The sequence below is a fragment of the Hypanus sabinus genome, chromosome 4, assembly GCF_030144855.1.
Source record: "Hypanus sabinus isolate sHypSab1 chromosome 4, sHypSab1.hap1, whole genome shotgun sequence".
Lineage (NCBI taxonomy): Eukaryota > Metazoa > Chordata > Chondrichthyes > Myliobatiformes > Dasyatidae > Hypanus > Hypanus sabinus.
In genome coordinates this window covers 56,980,598-56,999,155 of record NC_082709.1, presented here as the reverse complement: position 1 = coordinate 56,999,155, position 18,558 = coordinate 56,980,598, and the positions used below count along the sequence as shown (strand labels likewise).

Genomic DNA, 18,558 nt, shown 5'->3' with positions numbered 1-18,558 from the left:
CATTGATGCTGCCCCCACTTACCGTGCAACCTCCCTTACAAATGTGTTCAGATTCAGAGGAGTTTATTGTCAGATACAATCAGTAACATGGTCATTACAAATACAGCTATCAGCACAAGAATGGTACAAAGTATGGCAGTGCAATAAGAAATGCAAAGGTGAGAGGAAAAACAGAAAACCGAGAGGTCTCTCTACTTTTCCACTCCCTCCCCACCACATCACAAAAATGTGACTGCATTGTTGCTGTCACTCACCTTTAGCGTGGTGAACATAATGCCCTGTTCTCCATGTTGAACAGAGGGGTCCATCAGATCCTCAATAAGGTGAACTTCTGATCCCAGGTTCCTGATCCTGCAAGACAATAATACAGGCTTAGGTTGGGAATTGGTATTTGACATGGATGATCAAACCAACTTTCATTCACGTAAACAATTGCAGGAGGTTTAAAAAAAAATCAATTCATGGTATGTATCAAACTATATCCCAACAGCTGGAAAGAAATATTACAGGTGATGACAGTGAAAGGGGAGAATACAGAAGAACCATTTCCTCACCTTGCCCGAAGCACCACATATAAAAAGACAGGGAACAGATCATCCATGGACCACAGGAAATCTTCCTGCAGCATCGTCAGTACCTCCTGTGTGATCTCCTCAAAGGTCTGCTGAATAACCTTCAACTTGTCAGCTGGAGTGAAAGTAGTACTGGTGGGGGGGGAGAAGCATTGGCACAATTATCTTACAATCTGATCCAAGCCATCTCTTTATGGTACAATCAAGCACACACTTGCATGTGGGGGGCGGGGGGGGGGGGGGAGAGGAACAAAGAAAAACAGGATTAAATTACCTTGTTGGTATCTACATCAATATTGAGGTGCCTTCTTCTCAGATTAAGGCATTGAAAAACAGTGACAGCACAGCTGTCTGTACCCCACGGTCTGGGCAGAGCAGTTGATTTCGGCTAAATTCCAATTTACAAAATACTTCGCTGTCTGAAAACTATTCACTGCAACTTGTTGCTCATTCTTTTAAGCAATTCAAAATCATGCTATACATTCCACTAATCACACAAGCTTCAAATTTTGCTCACAACTGTATGTATTTTCACTGTTCTAACAAAATATTTTGTACATGAATTATCAACTCTGCTTTTCAGCAGTTTTTCTGCTGAAAAGCAGTTTCCAGCATTGTGTTTAATTTCAGATTTCCAGCTAGGTTTTTTTTTGCTTTTCTATCATGTAACACTTTCTAAAAGTCATTATACATATTAAACCTCTGTATTTTTCTCAAAAGTATTGGTCTGTGTCTTGAACTGATGAAATAGAGGGTCAAAAAGAAAAACACTAATAAGCCTGTGGTGTGTATTTTGCCAACTGATTTCAGCCAGTGCCTGCAAGGAGTTTGTACATTCTCCCCATGACTGTGTGGATTTCTTCCGGGTGCTTCAGTTTCCTCCCACATTCCAAAGACACAGGGCTATGGTTAGTAAGTTGTGGGTATGCTATGTTGCACCAGATGTGTGGAGACACTTTCAGTCTGCCCAGCACAATCCACACTGATTTGATGCCAATGACGCATTTTACTCGATGTTTCAATGTACATGTGACTAACAAAGCTAATCTTTTTTCACCTTGCAAACATACACACAACTGCACACATATCCTATCATACTCAGTGCTTCACACCCACAAGGGAAGCACATCAGAAAACAAAACTGCAAAACAAGCCCCATTCCATCCTCCCTCCCACATGAACAGTTCTCCAACTCCAGGACAGGATTCCAGCCTTCAATGCCCGATCTAGTGAACAAAACTAAACTATTATATGGACATTCATGTAAGGCAAAGGAAGGGGAACTGATTGGCAGCCAAGTAGAGGAAAATAAAGCAGATGTGGAACTTTACCATTTGTGATTCTGCTTCTGAATGGTAAATGCTTTTCAATCTTCAGTACATTTTGCACACTAATCTTCCTGTTCCCTAATAAACTTCACTGGCTCATTGCTGAGACTGACTTTGAGAGAGAGCTGCATTGCCTCGTTTGTGGGAGGACTAAACAGAGGCTGCTGTGGCGCCTGTTGCAACTACCCAGGGGAGGAAAGCTGAGGTGGTGTGGGAGAGAGTTGGGTGTGCTGGAACCCATACTGGGTTGGGGTTGCCCCCTGCCCCACTGATGCTGCTCTCCGGTGTTCAATCAGTAGAAGAACAAGCTGGACCAGGGCAATCTACAGTCATGCCACTCAGGGGCTTGGGCTATCTTCTTTCTGTGACTGTACGCTTTTATTTCTGAAATCTTAACCATATGTGCTGAGTACTGTTGGTAATGTGTTTTGCACCTTGGCCTGGATTAACGAACGCTGTTTTGTTTGGCTATATTCTTGCGTGGTTGAATGATAATTAAACTTGAACTTGAAAAGCAGAAGAAGATTCATGAACTAAAAACTGCAAATCTATAAGGGTTAGATTAGACAGTGTCTGAAGATTAAAAAGCACGCTGGATTCAGAGTCTGCTTTTAAACTCAAATAGATCCTTTGATCTGCTTCCTCAAATCTAAAGAGCCTGGAATCAGCTAAAAATTCTGGCAGGATAAGTCAAACTGTCATCTGCGACCGAGCTGCCTGCTCATATTAGATGAAAGTTGAGAGATGCATATTAAAAGTTGGAGTAAACTGCATTAACTACTTAAAGACCATTGTGAGTACAATGATGATACTCTGAATTTCAAAGAAACCAGTCATTAGCAAATGATGGCCAATTGTTGCAAAAATCAATCAGGTCTTCAATTGTACAAGGGAAGGAAATCTACCAACATGACTGCCTGATCTTTATACAGATCTACTAACATGGGTGACCTCAAACTGGCCCATTAAGCCAATCAATTTAAGAGAAATATATTATTTTTAAAAATCTTATTGAGAGATACAGCATGGAAAAAGGACCTTCTGGACCCCTGAGCCTGCGGCACCTAATTACACACATGACCAATTAACCTTCTTACCCATGTGTCTTTGGAAGACGTGAGGAAACTGGATCACCCAGAGGAAGCCCATACAGTCACAGGGAGAACATACAAACTGCTTACAGACAGTGGTGGAATTGACCCGGGTCACTGACACTGTAATAGTGTTATACTATTATTTCACCCCAATTAAGGTTAGGAGATAGATGCTGGCCTTGTCAATGACAGATCTGTAAAATATTTCAGAACAGTTTTAAAAATATCAACAAGATCTCCCCAAAATCCCAAACGTTCTCCTTTCACTGAAATTAATACCAGGACAACAGTTGCTTTACCTGATCTGCTGTAAACACTCAACAGCGGAAGCATAGCAAACCTCCTTTGTGGTGGATTGAATCTGGAAGGATGAATCACACATTATTGAAAGAAATGAAAGGCTGATCTGTACAGATAACAGCTCCCAGGTCATTGCTTCTCCCACCCCACCATTGTTGGGAAATGGGAAGAAACTCACAGGTAACAGGGATTTTTAAATCCCAGAGTAATGGTGGGGCAAGGATGGCCTTTGGTGGTTTTCAAACACTGATCCTACACTTTGCCAACAGCATAAACTGCACCTTGGCCAAGTCTTGCATGCAACCATTTATGGAAACTTTGCTCCAATCTTTACCTGGCCCACATCTGAATATCTAGGAGATAGCCCCCATGTTCTGTAGGCATAGCTTCCCTGCAGAGATCTAGATTTTAAATCCCAATAATCTTAGTCACTTGTAATTGCAAGGAAAAAAGAATATCAGGTATTAAAAGTAGTAACTTGTGGCATAGTGAAATTGAACCTACATTTTACAATTTAGTACCATATAGTGAAGTTGGCATTAAAAGGAAACATTGCAGGGATCAAATCACACCACTAGGTACTTGCAGTTGGCATTTTAGGTTGAATGTTTAATACTGAAGACCCAGCCCCTAGTTTGCTTAGTACATTTCATATTTTACTGCCATTGAATGCCACAACATTTCAGTAATATACTTACATACAGAGTGACTAGTAGAGCCAAAGCAATTGCCGATATCCGGTCTTAATCCACATCCAAGCTTAAAAGCACATCGGAGCATAGAAATTCGGAGTGCTATAGCTAACTTTGGAATTGTAGGACATGAGTATTAAGAAATCTGCAGTACAGTAGTTTGCCACATGCATTGTTCTTCTACAGGAAGAACATTCACTTGGCCAGACCACTGCAGGCTCCATGAACTCTCCCGGGCTCAGTTGGAAGCTGAACAAATGAGGTGAAGGGAAAAAATTTTGTTGGGTAAGTGGGTGGGTGGGATGGGATCAGTAGGATAGATGATGGGAGCAAGAAAATAGTAAAAGTGAGGATGAGGGAACAATAAAAAATATCTGTACCTCAATCTTCTCTCCCAGCACAGAGACAGTAATGGGCCAGAACTTCCTGAAAGACAGATCAAGAGACCAGTAAATGCTAACTTGATGAGGCAAAGATTAATGTGCATCTAATGACATGAGCACAAGCAGGCCAAAATACTAGGCAGGTCAAGTAGCACCTGTGGAAAAAGACAGTTAATGTTTCAAACTCACAACATTCCATCACATGAAATGTTGATCCAAAATGTTAAACTCTTTCTCTCTGCACTAGCATAACCTGCCAAGCATTTCTTGAGTTTTGTGTTTTTATTTCATATTTCTAGCATATGCAAGATCTTGCTTTTGGATAAGCAGGAACAATGTCAGTGGGCTAGAGGATCTAGAATAAACAAAGGTAACCTCAGAAAATCAGAAAACAGGCCTATTATCACCATCTTACGTGATGTGAAGTTTATTGTTTTGCAGCAGTACAGCAAAAAGGCAAAATTACTTAATGTACAAAATAAATAAATAATGCAACAATTAAACAAATAGAGGTGGGGTTCATGGACCATTAAGAAATCTGATGGAAGGGAAAAGGCTATTCCTAAGTCATTGAGTGAGAGTCTTCAAGCTCCTCTACCTACTCCCGTATAGTAATGAAGACAGGGCACATCCTAGATGTGAAGGTCCGTAACGATGGATGTTGCCTACTGAGGCGCCACCTGTTGAAGATGCCCTTAACAGTGGGCAAGCTTATGCCTACGATGGAGCCAGCCAAGTCAACAACCTTCCGTACTCTTGTGATTCTTTGCACTGGAGCCTCCATACCAGGCTGTGATGAAACCAGTCAGAAAGCTTACCCCTGTCCATTTGCAATGTCTATGTTTGAGAAGATTTGTTGCATCAATGTATTGGGACCAGGACAGATACGAAATGCTGGCACCCAGGAAGGTGCAGATCTGCACCCTTTCTACCATTGACCTCAATTACCCTTTTGCCTCTTGCTGAAATCCACAATAAATTCCCTGGCTTTGATAACATTGATTGCAAGGTTGCTGTAGCCACAACACTCAACCAGCCACCATCTTACTCTTAGACCGTCTTACACGTCCTCACTGCCACCTGAGATTTTACCAACAAATATGTCATCTGCAAATTTAGAACTGGCGTTTGAGCTGAGCTTAGCCACACTTCTGTAAGTGTAGAGGGAGTGTAGAGCAGTGGCCTAAGCATGCATCCTTGAGGTGTACCTGTGTCAATTGTTAGTGAGGAGATGTTATTTCTGACTGGACAGCCCTTGGTCTCCCAATGAGGAAACTGAAAATCCAGTTGCAGAGGGAGTACAGAGGCCCAGGTTTTGAAATTTGGTGATTAATAATGAGGGAATGATGGTATTGAACTCAGACAACAGCAAAACATACAGTGCACCAGGCTGCTGAATGTTATTGCAGTTCAAAGTGCTCTAAAGCAGACTTCAGAGCCAGTAACATCGCATTTGCTATGGCCCCGTTGTGGTAGGCAAATTGTAGCAGGTCCAAAGTCCTTGTTCAGGTTAATTCTAGTCATGACCAACCTCTCAAAACACTTCTAAGGTAGATCTGAGTGCTACCATGTGATAGTCATTGAGGCATTTACCCTGATCTTTTTAGGCACTGGAATAATTGCTGCCATTTTGAAGCAGCAGTGAGAGAATGAAGATGCCCCTGAATACTCCAACCAGTTGGTCAGCACAGGTTTTCAGTGCACAACTGGGTACACCACCATGGTCTGACATTGGTCTCCAAGATGGAGATCACAAGTTGCTGGAGGCTGCAAGTGTTTGCATAGGTGTGGCATTATTATTCATTTCAAAGTGTATTCAAAGATGCTGAATTCACTGGGGAGTGAAGCATCATTGACACTTCTGCTGTTGGTTTCAATTACAGAAAGTAACGACACACAAAACTTGCCACAGCTTTTGTGCATCAGAACTGTGTCCTTAAATTCACATAAAAATTTCCCCCTTCCTTTCCTGTCCTGAAGATGGTCTGAAACATTGATTGTTTATTTATTTCAATAGATGCTGCCCGACCTGCTGAGTTCCTCCAGCATTTTGTGTTTGTTGCTTCACACAGAATTGCCTTTTTGCTCTCTCAATGGCTTTCCATAGCTCATAGCTGGACTTGTAGGGTTTTAGGTCATTGGTCTTGAACACCAAATCTAGCCCTCAGGAAACTGGGCATTTCCTGCTTCATTCCAAGCTTCTGGCTTGGGAAAACTTGGTATGTTCTTAAAAAGGTATTAATTCATCTGTGCAGACCTTGATGACATTGCTGATGACTGCGTATTGAAGCAGATCCAAAGATAAATCCCTAAATATGGTACAGGTCAACCTTCTATAATCCGGCACCATTGGAACCTGAGGAGTGCCGGATTAGCGAAAATGCCGAATTACAGAAGGATCACATTAAGCAATAGCTAACTGCCTCATCATACCTTTAAAATATCATGTAAATCAGTACGTTAGATAATAATGAAACAGAAATATTAAATGAGTAGCAAGTGAAATTTTAATAAAGTAACATACTGTACAGGCACAGATAAAATAAAGGGTACAGGTAAATGTACAGGAATTAACTGATACAGAACAGTTGAGCACTTCCACTTCTAAAGTGAAACGTTTAATATACCTTCAGGCAAAGTTACATCTGTGCAAGTGTGGGGTTGTCAGGATCATCAATGTCTTCATCTTGAAAAATGAGTGAAGCATCAGGAACTGGTGCTGAAACTGGCACAACAATTTCTTCAAAAACTGTTGATGATGGTGGCAGCACATTTGGGTGAGCAGAAGCAGAAGTTGGAAAAAGGAGGTCTTCTATACGCCACATTTCACGCAACCGCCAGGCAGCCGGAGATTTGGCGCTGAAGTAACTCCCTTCACTTGCAGTTACTGAGGGAATCCTTGTTAGTTTCTTTTCCTCTGCTTAGTAATATGCTTAAATTCAGTGGGTCGCCACATCTGATCTGAGGTCGTAGGCAGAAGAGAATGGAGTGCCGGCCAGGCGACGCTAGAGGGCAATGTATGACTTCCGGCAGGCGGGCGAGAAGGCGGACTGACCAAGTGCGTGCCAGCTCCCGCGCCACTAGCTGGTGAGATGGGCGGGTGCCGGGTGGCTGCGCCTCATGTAAATGATATTAATAAATGCAGGAAGACAAGCAGGAATCACCTGTCTGTGCTTATAAGAGCGTGCCAACACGTTAACAGATCTAGCGCAACCAAAACAATGCACAACAGATTGGTATGGTGTACTGGGAAATTTGAAATTACAGTTGCACAGAAAATTTGAAATCAGTGCCGGATTATCGAAGGGACTGGATTACAGGTAGTCGGATTAGTGAAGGTTTACAGCACAGTCCACCAATTCAAAATAATCTTGCAAGAACTCTTCTGCCTCTCTTGACCATACCTTTAACTATCCTCACCACTGGTGCTGTGGTCCTCAGTCTCCACCTGTACACCAGGAGCAGACGTACAGCTGATTAAACATGCCAAAGAGTGTCACTATAAACATTGTTGACGGTGGGGTAACGGCGATGATCTGGTTCAACAGTTGACCTGTTGGTGCTTATTCTGGCCACTAGAGGCACAGTTCATTTTGTATGAACATCATTTCCTACTGTTTTTTAAAAATATAATTTCCTGCATGGGTTAATTTTGATTTATTTTGTAATACATAGTGGAAAGATATCCATTTGCTCTTGAAATAGCAATATCTGAGAGTCATGAGTTTTGTTAATATTGTTAAACATTTAGTAGGCATAGTTTGAAGTATTATGTTTATCACTTAACGTTAAGATATCGTTGCACCACGAGTTTACTCGTTTACAAGAGGTGTGGGATGGGGTGGGGTGTGGCACCTTGGTTAACACGGATTGCAATAATTGACAACAATAGTATCTTCAGGTGCGCAACAATTCTGTATTGAATTTTATACATTTTATTTATCTTTCTGCAGTTTAACAAGTAAGATCACATTCAAAACTCTCTGAGAAGGTATTTAACTCACTGCACAACTGTGTTTGTCCACACTATGGACAAAGAGATGAAGTGGGCCCAGTTGAGATTCCCTGCAGTGACTGGCAAGGCATCAGGGTGCACTGTTTCATGACTGCTGATCAGTGCCCAGTTCCTCTAGGGTCAGCCTGACTTTTGCCAGTAGAATGCAGACTGCATTCAGGATTTTGACGGAGAATTCCCTTAACAGATAGAATGGATGATGCTTGACAGCCAGATATTCCAGGTCAGGGGAGCAGGACTGAGACAGAGCCGCCACATCACTGCACAATGATGCAGTCATCACAAAGCAAACGCTACCACTACTGCCTTTACCCAACACCACTGTGGCCCACAGAGTGGATGGTGAAGCTCCCAGGTGAGCCAGGTCTCAATGAAGCAGAGTACACAAAATTCCTTGTATCCCACTGGTATTGCAGTCTTGCTCTGACATCTTCAATTCTCCCCCCCCCCCCAAAAGACTGTGCATTAGCCAGGACAATAATGTGGGGGGGGGGGTTAAGTTAGGATTTGGGAACCTGTGCTTCAGTTTTACCCATAGACTTCTCCCATAGCCACCTTTTAGAAGATAGGTGATGGCCTGAGCTTCCAGCTGCTGCTCTGGCATCAGGCATCATGTGTTCCCCACAGGCAGTGCAGCATGGCACAGTATTCACTGATATAGCTTAAATCCCAAAAACATGGAAATCAGAGATACTCTGATTCACTAATTTGTTGAGTGGTAAGTAACTCTAAATAGATGATTAAATGTAATCTTATTTTTGTTAAGTAAGATGCAAGAATATTTTTCCTGCTTTAAGATGTCCAGTGTTATTAAACTCCCCTGGGCACAGGACAGGAAAGGCACAATGAAGCCCTTTCTATGATGTTCTATTAAAAGCAGGGAAGGGAGTGGTGAAAGGTTAATAGTCTATAACACGCAGGTCATGACATCACAGATGGCGCTCACATTTTCCATAATTTCAGTTTCTCTTGTACTATTTTTTCTTGCATTTGAGCTTTCACCTGTTTAGTATCAGCTCTAACTTGGCTGCCTCAAAAACATTTGTATCAGGTAACATACGCTGCACCTTGGAAGGGGTTTGCTGCACAAAGCAACAATGAGGAGGAAAGTACACTGATGTACTTGGTGCCCGCCCTTTGGCTTCCTTTTAACAAACAGCTGTTAGGTCATCAATCACACCTTTCTACTGAGGGAGTTAGTTTAGACTGGTCCGCACACAAGTTGCAGGCCAAAGGGCTTGATCCCATATTGTCCTGTTCTATATCCCAAGTGCCAATCCAACTGCCCTGGACTGAAAGATAGCAGTTTTTTTAAAAATATGCACATGTTGGTACAAAGATACTTAGTGGTAACACTCACTGCTGCACCCCAAGGAAGCCCAGTAACGCCAGGTCCGGTTGCTTGTTCAGTCGGAGCACACAATCCCAGTAAATGTCTTCTTCCCTCTCATTGTCCAGAGCATAGAGTGTGAAGAGAGGCGGGTAGAGCCTTGGTAAGAGAACTGGAAGGAGCAGACTGCAACTTGTGATCATTTGGCTCCTACAAGGATAAACAGAGTTGACCAATGGAGATCATTAGGGAGAGTAACCCTGCCATTTCTATTCACACTTGTAAGCACCTCCACCCCAAATCATCTCTCCGCATCCTCGATGCAAGGTACATTTGGTTAAACAAGCAAGAGACATGGGAATGGGAATTCAGAAGAATACAAGCCTACATTAAGTGACTCTGCAAACCACTCTGATAATTCTGAAGGGCAAGCCGAGAATACCTCACTGGTGCAGTCTTCCTTTGCAGGGGCTGGTGGTACTGGGGGCAATGTGGAATGACTTTGCAGCTGCTCTAGGGAAGCAACAGTCAATCTGAGGAGGGTGGGGAATGGCAAGTCTGTGCCCCAATGCACTGTGCTGCTATACAAAAATTCCAACAAGGCCTGTCACAATACAAGTTTTTTTTTGGGATGTTGAACATGGATTTTCACAGTGCAGGATTTTCACTCGTGATCAACCCCAAAAGAGAGCTGTGTTCATTGTTTAAACATTAAACATCTCATTCCCACCCTTTCATTGCTTGTTGCACTCCTCCTAGCTCCTTTGATATTCCATTCTGTCAGACAAAGCTTAAAAAAAAGAGCACAGTCAAATGAATATTTATTATTTACCCAGTATCAGAGGATTCCTCTTCCTCACTGCCAGGAGCTTTCTTATCTCTTACTGGGATCAGACTGCCCCCATCTGGGAGGTCTGGAAAAAGAAATCTGAAAGAAAGCAGAAGCAAACAACTGTGCTATAACAGGTCTATAGCTTCAGAACAGTTAAACTAATTGCAGGCCATTGAAAGGAGTTTACCTTACCTGACCAGCTGAAATATGCGAGTTAGGTATGACTTGATTTCGTTGACTGCTTGCTGTAGTAACCGCCGGTTAGCACCAACTCCCACATAAGTCATTCTATATACTGCTACCAATGTCTCCAGGAGATACCCCAGTGGGTGTAAAGGCGTGTCACATGCCTGTCCAAGGGTACAAGTCAGGAACATGGGTCAGTCTGAAATAAGGCAGGATTTAATTCTAAAATGTAGCGTATGCTGCTTTGGAATGATTGAAACCAAATGTTAGTATAAGAGGCAGGAGTTGACTTACATGCACACATGGAAAGAGAACTACAAAATACATGTACAAGTAGTTCTGCTATAATGTCATAGTTGGGTTCTTAAGAAAATTCACTTAAAAATTATTACAGAAACAATTGTGTCAATCAGATAAAAGGGTTTAGGGACCAGAGTTACAGATTTGCAATAACAAAGTTAACTTCTCTGCATTTTTTTTAAAAAAAGTAAAAAGGTACTTTTAAATAACAAACTTTATTCTGTTACTTCAGGCTGAAAATACTCAAGCCTGTACATTATTTTGTTTAAGAGAATATCAAAGCATGAGGTTCAATAGAAATAACTGCAAAATCAATTTCCAATGGCTTCTCACGATGAAACTGGTAGCCTATGTTCTTAATGGATCAAAGTCAAATGTAACCAGGCTCCCTCCATCCCAAAACTGCATTTTTTTTCTGCTTGTCAATTTTCCTAAGTAACTCGCGAGATCTCCAATTCCCAATCAAAATCACATTATAATCAATTTGGTCCTCATAATACATATAGTGTTCTCTAAGTTAACAACTACATTGTAACTAATTCACATCATAGCCAAGCTACCTGTATCCTCTGCAATGTTCTGCATTCTTAGGGAGATGAGGTGGAGGATGAGTGTTAGGGTGGGAAGAGTGCTTCGGTATCTGCATACTGGGTAGCTACCAGCATCAGATGCTTAATGTCTCAGAATTAGCTGCAAATTGATTGTATGATTGTGCCAATAATTTTAAGGCCTGACATTCAGTTGCTGCTCACCCAGGCTGTACATGTTCTGCTACTTACTTACTTCTCCCCAACACAACTCCCAGGAGCTTCATATAGTTTTGGACATCACACCCCAGTTTACCTGGGACTGTAATGTCATTAGGAGTCTCGACATTCAATGGACTTCATTTGGTCTGTTAACCTCCAGGGAAGATGGGAAATTTGTGTTCAGTTATGCAAAAAAAAACACACTTCAAAATTCTGAGTTTCTTAGCCCATGTCAGTATTACAGAACCAGCTTAAACTGGTTCAGATTCAAAATGGAGTCTGAAGAACCATAAGAGAATCTGAAACCATTCCTACTTAGTCAGGAATCAGTCAATCCCCATAAATTTCCTTATAACTTAATTTCAGCCCTATTTGGAATTTACTTATATTCATTAATTTCTAAAAATTAACAACTGCAGATGCTGGAAATGTGAAATAAAACATACAATATTAAAGTTTTCAGGTCAGTAGCATCAATGGAGAAATAAAGCTGAGTTAGCCATTCAAATTAGTATTCTTTCATTGGAACTCTGATAAAAGGTTTACCATTTCTCTCTTAGGCTGCTGCCTTACCAGCTGATTAATTTTAAACACCATTCACTTTAACCAAAAATCTTTTTTATGCACATTTATCTTAATTTATTGTTGAAGGAAAAATAGGAAGTTTCAATACCTTCATTAAGTATTTTCTGATGGCTTCATACTTGTCCAGTGTGATAGGGGCAGCAATCTGAGGGATGATTTCCAAACTCTCCAGTGTTTGTGCATGAGATCGACTCCGGAAATCAGGGCTAAATGAGTCACAGTGTGGGGGGGGGGGGGGGGGAGGGGGATGAAAAAAGGGAACAAAAAGGAAACTGATTTAACAATGTTGTCATGTCAAATGATGAGAACAAGATCCAATTGGAAGTTGCTTTAGATCCCTCTCCTTGCACATGCCAGGAGAGTAGCATCACACACAGAAGTCAGAGTGGGAGAGTAGCAAGGAAGGAGAAAATTGAACATTTCATAAATTTATGGTAATCCTAAAAAAAAAATTATTTTCAGTGTTATCAGGTCATAAGTTACAAAATTTGTTGAACATACTCCCATAGGCTGTGTGCTTAGCTCTCTGCTCTACTTGCTTTATACTTTGACTGTGAGGCCAAGTACAGCTTCAACGTCATACTTAAGCTTGCCGACGGCAACAGTTTTGTGGGAGAAGCAAAGATGATGATGAATCAGTATATAGGAGGGAGATTGAAAATCTGGCTGAATGGCGCCACAACAATGTCAACAAAGCCAAAGAGCTGATTATGGACTTCAGAAGGAGGAAACCCTGGGTCCATCAGCCAGTCCTCACAGGGGATCAGAAGTGTAGAGAGTCAGCAACTTTACGTTTCTCAGCATTATCATTTCAGAGCATCTCTCCTCAGTCCAACATACTGCCATGCCATTACAAATAAGGCACAAACAGCACCTCTACTTTTTTAGAATTTGCAAAAGATGCAACATGTCACCTAAAACTATGATAAAAGTCCATAGATGTTTGGTGGAGTGTATACTGACAGGTTGCATTGCAGCCTAGTATGGGAACACCGATGCCCTTGAATAGAACCACCTACAAAAAGTAGTGGATAAAGCCTAGTCCATCAAGGTTAAAGCCCTCCCTACCAATGAGCACACCTACATGGAGTGCTGTTACAGGAAAGCAGCATCCATCAAGGACCCCCACCATCCAGGCCATACTCTCTTCTCGCTGCTGCCAGGAAGGTGGTACGGGAACTTCAGGAGCCACACATCCAAGTTCAGGAATAGTTATTACCCCTACACCATCAGACTCTTGAACCCCTGTGGATAATTTCACTCACCCCAATACTGAACAACCTATGGACTCAGTTTTAAAGACTACAACTCATGTTCTCAACATTTGCATTTTTTTGTATTTATAAAGTTTGTTGTCTTTTGCATGTTGGTCCTTTGTCTTTGTTGCATGCAGTTTTTCATTTATTCCAATGCGTTTCTTTGTACTTAGTGTGAATGCCCACAAGTAAATGATTCTCAGGGTTGCATATAGAGACATACATGCACTCTGATAACAAATTGATCTTTTAAAATAAACATTAATATGCACTGAAATGCAACTTTTGAAATCACAAGCATTAAACTGCTCAATAGGATTTACACATTAGAGTTCACGTTGCGACAAGGAACCAAAGTATCCTGCAGTACATCAACCAAAAGCAACAGCTGGGTAATGCTGCAACCAAAATACACACTGTAACCCTCCACAAACAGTAATGGGGTGTTGGGGAATATGGCTGCAGGGAGAAACAGAAACACAGAGGGGTAACAATTAAGGAAAGGGAACAAGATTTGGACGATTGAGAATGAGTCAAACAGAACGGATGTTAGGGCAGAAAGTGAGGAGAGATGAAAGGAATGATGGCACAAGTCAAAAGACCTATAACTTCAGTAGAAACAAAATTGGAAACAATTAGAAAACTTCCTGAGGAGTTCAAGACATGCTTCAACAAGAATCTCTTCAATCAGAGGCCATCAGTTCCTTTGGCCGTTAACACTCACCTATCCTTGTGCTGCCGTTTGCTTGTGGTGAGACACACTGCAATGTTCTCCCAGGCCCTGAGGACATCTCCCTGCCCAGCAGATTCACAACCAAGTTGACTCCAACACTCCTCAAACACAGCCTTCCATTTCTCATCAGGATCAACTGCCAGTTGGCCTAGTTTCCTGTAATTATAGCCATACAGCTCCATAAGCAACTAAATGAACTTGACTGTCAGGAATAGACAGCAAGGAAAAAAAGTGTGTGCAAGAAGCACTGTTAATGGAACCTGGCCTTTTATATCTCTGGAAAATTTCAACCTCAATAAACATATGGGAATTCAGTGGTGTCAGATTAGCTTTCATATTAATATTCCAACATACTTTTAATTCACTTTTTGTGTATACATTTTTAAAAACAGTAGAACAATAAACGTCACAGTAAAACTAGTAAACTAAGCAAGCTTCAAGGGAGCATGGGAACTAGGGCCCAGGTGAACAGAACAAGAGCTTGGCAAACTTCACCTGGGAAGCAGATACCAAACCATTGCGATTTTTGAATTGGCAGATAGCAGATCAGAGTTTTATTGTACAGGTTTGACTTCAGTCCAGACTGCATTGATAATGTTTTACTGTACAATCTTTTGCCAATGCCAAGGAACTGGCATAAGTAACATGGATGGGCATGTTACACTGAAATCACACATTACGGAATGAGTGCAAAACAGGGCAGTGCAAGTGAAGCATTGTTCTGTTACTCTGCTCACATATTTGGAGAGCAATGTATTGATTTGTGCCTGCCACGTTACTGCACAATACACATTTCACATCTCCAGGTTCATTTCATTTTAAAGATAACTTCCTCATAGCAACTGGAATGTGGTGACTCTTTGCAAGCTACTTTCAATAGATCTATTTATTAAATCTATTATAATTGGTCTACTTTTAAATCTAAATTACACTATATTTGGCATTTCCCTTTATACTACCTCATTGTTCTTATGTATTGAAATTATCTTTTTTTAGTTATGAAAAATAAAGTTTTTCCACTCTATTTCAGTGCATGTGACAATAATAAATCAACGGTACCCATGCATATTAGTCAGGTGCTTGCAGGTTGATTTCAAATCAAACAGTTATGGAACAGAGAATGGTAAAAATCCCCATTATAAATTAGTCTCCACTCTGGAAGTTTGCACTGGTCTTATGTTTCTGCTTTTTTCCATTGGAGACTAATCATCAAGAGTTCCCCATGTTACACCTGCAGCCCCCTCCTTTTTTTGAGAATCACAGGATCGCCCTCAGGCAAAGTGGGCTGGTTGAGGGAGTGATTGCATCATCCCAACCTGATTGAAATCTGAGACCCTGGGAGTCAGGATAAAAGAGGGTCTGTGGGAACAGCCCCTCAGACGCACCAGAAGAAACGCTAGTGATCCCTTTATAGCGGAAGCCGGTGGGTGGAGGCCACGTGCATTCGGTTCCATTTGCCCTGGAACCGGTGGCTTTTACCATGGGAGAATGGCTTTTAGCTAACAACGGAGAACCCAACTCCCAACGACTCTCGAAGGGTTGACATCATAAAAGGACTGGGCAAGTTTTAACCCGTCTCTCTCTCAAACCAAAACGCTGCAGCTTGAACGAACTAACAGTAACTTTCATATTTCCATCGGACAATACATTATCCCCTAGACAACGATAGAGCTATTTCTTATTGATTATTATTATACCCGCGCTTTTAGATTTAGTATTGACGACGTATATTATCTGTATGTTTGCATTGATATTATTTTGTGTATTTTTATCAATAAATACTGTTAAGATAGTACCATCAGACTTCAACGGACCTCTCTATCTTTGCTGGTAAGTGACCCAGTTACGGGGTTCATAACACCAATTAAATAGTCATTCAATGTCATGATCTGAGGGTGTGAGATGGAGGCGGTCATAACAAAAGTTCCTGTTGTGTGCAGAACTTGCTGAAACAGCTCCAGCAAAACTACCTCCAGGATGCTAACAGAAAAATGAAATAGCTAATAACAACATGATGTTCTTTAAATTAGTGAAACAGACACAAGAATGTTAACCTCAATTTGACCCTCATATATTTCTCTGGAATCACATTCAACATTTTGATCAGACGGGGAATTCACCTCAAGTGAGACAGCTTTGAAAGTTCTTATACTTTAGAGACTTCAATAACAAGGTGAATATTGAGAACTGAGAACAAAAACAGAAATTGTTAAATAAAAACTCAGCATTTGTGGAAAGAGGAGGAAGTAACTTGTCAGCTCTGCGGCCTTTAGTCAGAATTGGAAAAGAGGACGATGAAAGTTCAGTTCAAGTGGAGGGAAAGGATGTGTAGAAAAAGGAGTGCTTGTGATAGAATAAGCTTTTTGATTTTCAATAGCTATCACGGACACAATGCCCATGAAACCATTCCCGTTCCAAAAGCTCATTAGTTGGGGAATTAGATTTGTCCTTGCATCCTCTTGTTGTGGTAGCTAGACAGTGTTTTGTTTAATTGACTGCCTTGCATTACAGGCATGGCAGCATTGAAATCGAACTTGAAAGGTTGCACAGTGTGAAGAACCCCATTTGCTGGATCCATGTGGCTCGTAATAGAGTTGTGTACAGCTTGCTGCTGCTCAAAATCTGGCACCAAAAATGAATATGAATGGCTATTTCCGGAAAATACCGCAGGAACTCCTACCAGGAGTTGATACTCTCTGATGGGGAAAGAGAAATTGATGGGAAAAGATTACTGTAGAGATGCTACTAAATGAGTTATGTGCTACAAATTAATCACTCTTGTCACCACACGTCACTATCTGCAGCTGTTTCATCACTTAGTGAGAACTGAGTAGCTACACATGGCCTGCTTTGGGATTTATTGCAAGGCTTCAATTAAGGCCTCAGGTCAACTTATCAGAAAAGAATCCAGACAGCATCAGCTGGCCAATCCAAGGCTTTTCCAAAACTGATACTACTTACAATGCATGAGCTTTCTCTCTGTCGCTGTCATATAAATTAGGTTTGAAGTACGTTCCAGCAACTTTAATCCCTGCTCCCCACTCTCCGCTGAAAGTTCCCTCAAAGTAATCACCATTTGCCATGGTCAGAACTCCCTGCAGGTAAAAACATAATTTTTAGCACAAAAGAGGTCATGTTTATTAATAAGTAATCAGATTTTCAGGTATAAATCATAGTCTAGCCGACATTTTCTCAGATTCAAGGAACAAAATCTGAAATATAGAATTTACTGGTAAGTAAATTCAACTGGTGAGGCAACATTCAGAAAAAGGAATCCGAGTTAAAATGTTCTGAAATGTTCAGAGTCAAAAAGTTCTTGGTTCTGAAGTTTAATTTGGCCTTGAAATGTAATAGTTTCTTTTTCCACAGATAATGCCTGACCTGCTGAGTGTTTGAGCATTTCCTGGCTTTCATCTTTCAGACTCAAGTGGCATCACAATGTGCATAAGTTAGTATTTCTTGCATTAAAATATTAACTAGACCTGGATTTAGCAGTCAGGTGTTTTGGAACAATCCACACCTGCAAAATCCTTGCTTTTCTTTCCCTCCCATTCAGTATGGCACAATGCAAACTTAAACATCTTCTACCATCATGTTTCAAAATTACCCAAGCAAGGACAATGGTAATCTATCTCACCGAGTCAGCAGACTTTACCATACATCTGCAAGTTTACATTTGTGACCTAATTTAAAAAATGCCCAGACTAAACAGAGGCCACAACAAAAGCAGCAAAAATCACCCTGGGGCCTTACATACAGCTAGATCAATGGAATATAACTAATCTAATTTGCTTCTGGCCACTCAGCCCCTCAATCCTGTTCCCACAGTTGTCATTTGCCTTCTATTATGTTATCCATGTCATGAACATAATGGAACACTGCAAGTCACTGCCTTCCATTTGGAGTTCACTGCCATTATCCTCAGTCTCTAGCCCTTAGTAAATGTCAGCTCCTTTAAATCTGCATCTATAGTTGATAATTTTACCTTTCCATTTAAGATCCAGTCATCGGAGAACTCTCCTTCAAAGCTGGTGTCATCCTCAGACAGCAGGATACCATTGCCCTGTGCAGGTAAAGTGAGTATTCAATTAATGGTCTGCACCTACTGGTTTAAAATTAAATAAAGAGGAACACTCAGTGGGTGCTAGAATGTAGAACCGTACATATCAAATGAGAGAATTGTATAGCACAGAACTGGGCTGT

At 41.2% G+C, this 18,558-nt stretch overlaps 1 protein-coding gene and 1 long non-coding RNA gene across 2 annotated transcripts in view; one reads left to right on the top strand and one right to left on the bottom strand.

Annotated features, from left to right (window-relative positions):
• The window catches only part of LOC132392785 (uncharacterized), a 127,072-nt gene extending 109,273 nt beyond the window's left edge, over window positions 1–17,799 (top strand). Inside the window, exon 8 of the long non-coding RNA XR_009511651.1 lies at window positions 17,725–17,799. This is a non-coding gene — a long non-coding RNA (uncharacterized LOC132392785). The remainder of the gene's footprint in view (window positions 1–17,724) is intronic.
• als2b (alsin Rho guanine nucleotide exchange factor ALS2 b) overlaps window positions 1–18,558 on the bottom strand; it is a 155,336-nt gene that overhangs the window by 8,112 nt on the left and 128,666 nt on the right. The window contains exons 22-32 of the mRNA XM_059967134.1: window positions 18,341–18,418; window positions 17,317–17,450; window positions 14,347–14,511; window positions 12,455–12,572; window positions 10,739–10,896; window positions 10,547–10,642; window positions 9,745–9,924; window positions 4,367–4,412; window positions 3,294–3,355; window positions 555–704; window positions 255–351 (exon numbers count right to left, since the gene is read on the bottom strand). Coding sequence (XP_059823117.1) covers window positions 255–351; window positions 555–704; window positions 3,294–3,355; window positions 4,367–4,412; window positions 9,745–9,924; window positions 10,547–10,642; window positions 10,739–10,896; window positions 12,455–12,572; window positions 14,347–14,511; window positions 17,317–17,450; window positions 18,341–18,418 — 1,284 coding nt within the window. The remainder of the gene's footprint in view (window positions 1–254; window positions 352–554; window positions 705–3,293; window positions 3,356–4,366; window positions 4,413–9,744; window positions 9,925–10,546; window positions 10,643–10,738; window positions 10,897–12,454; window positions 12,573–14,346; window positions 14,512–17,316; window positions 17,451–18,340; window positions 18,419–18,558) is intronic.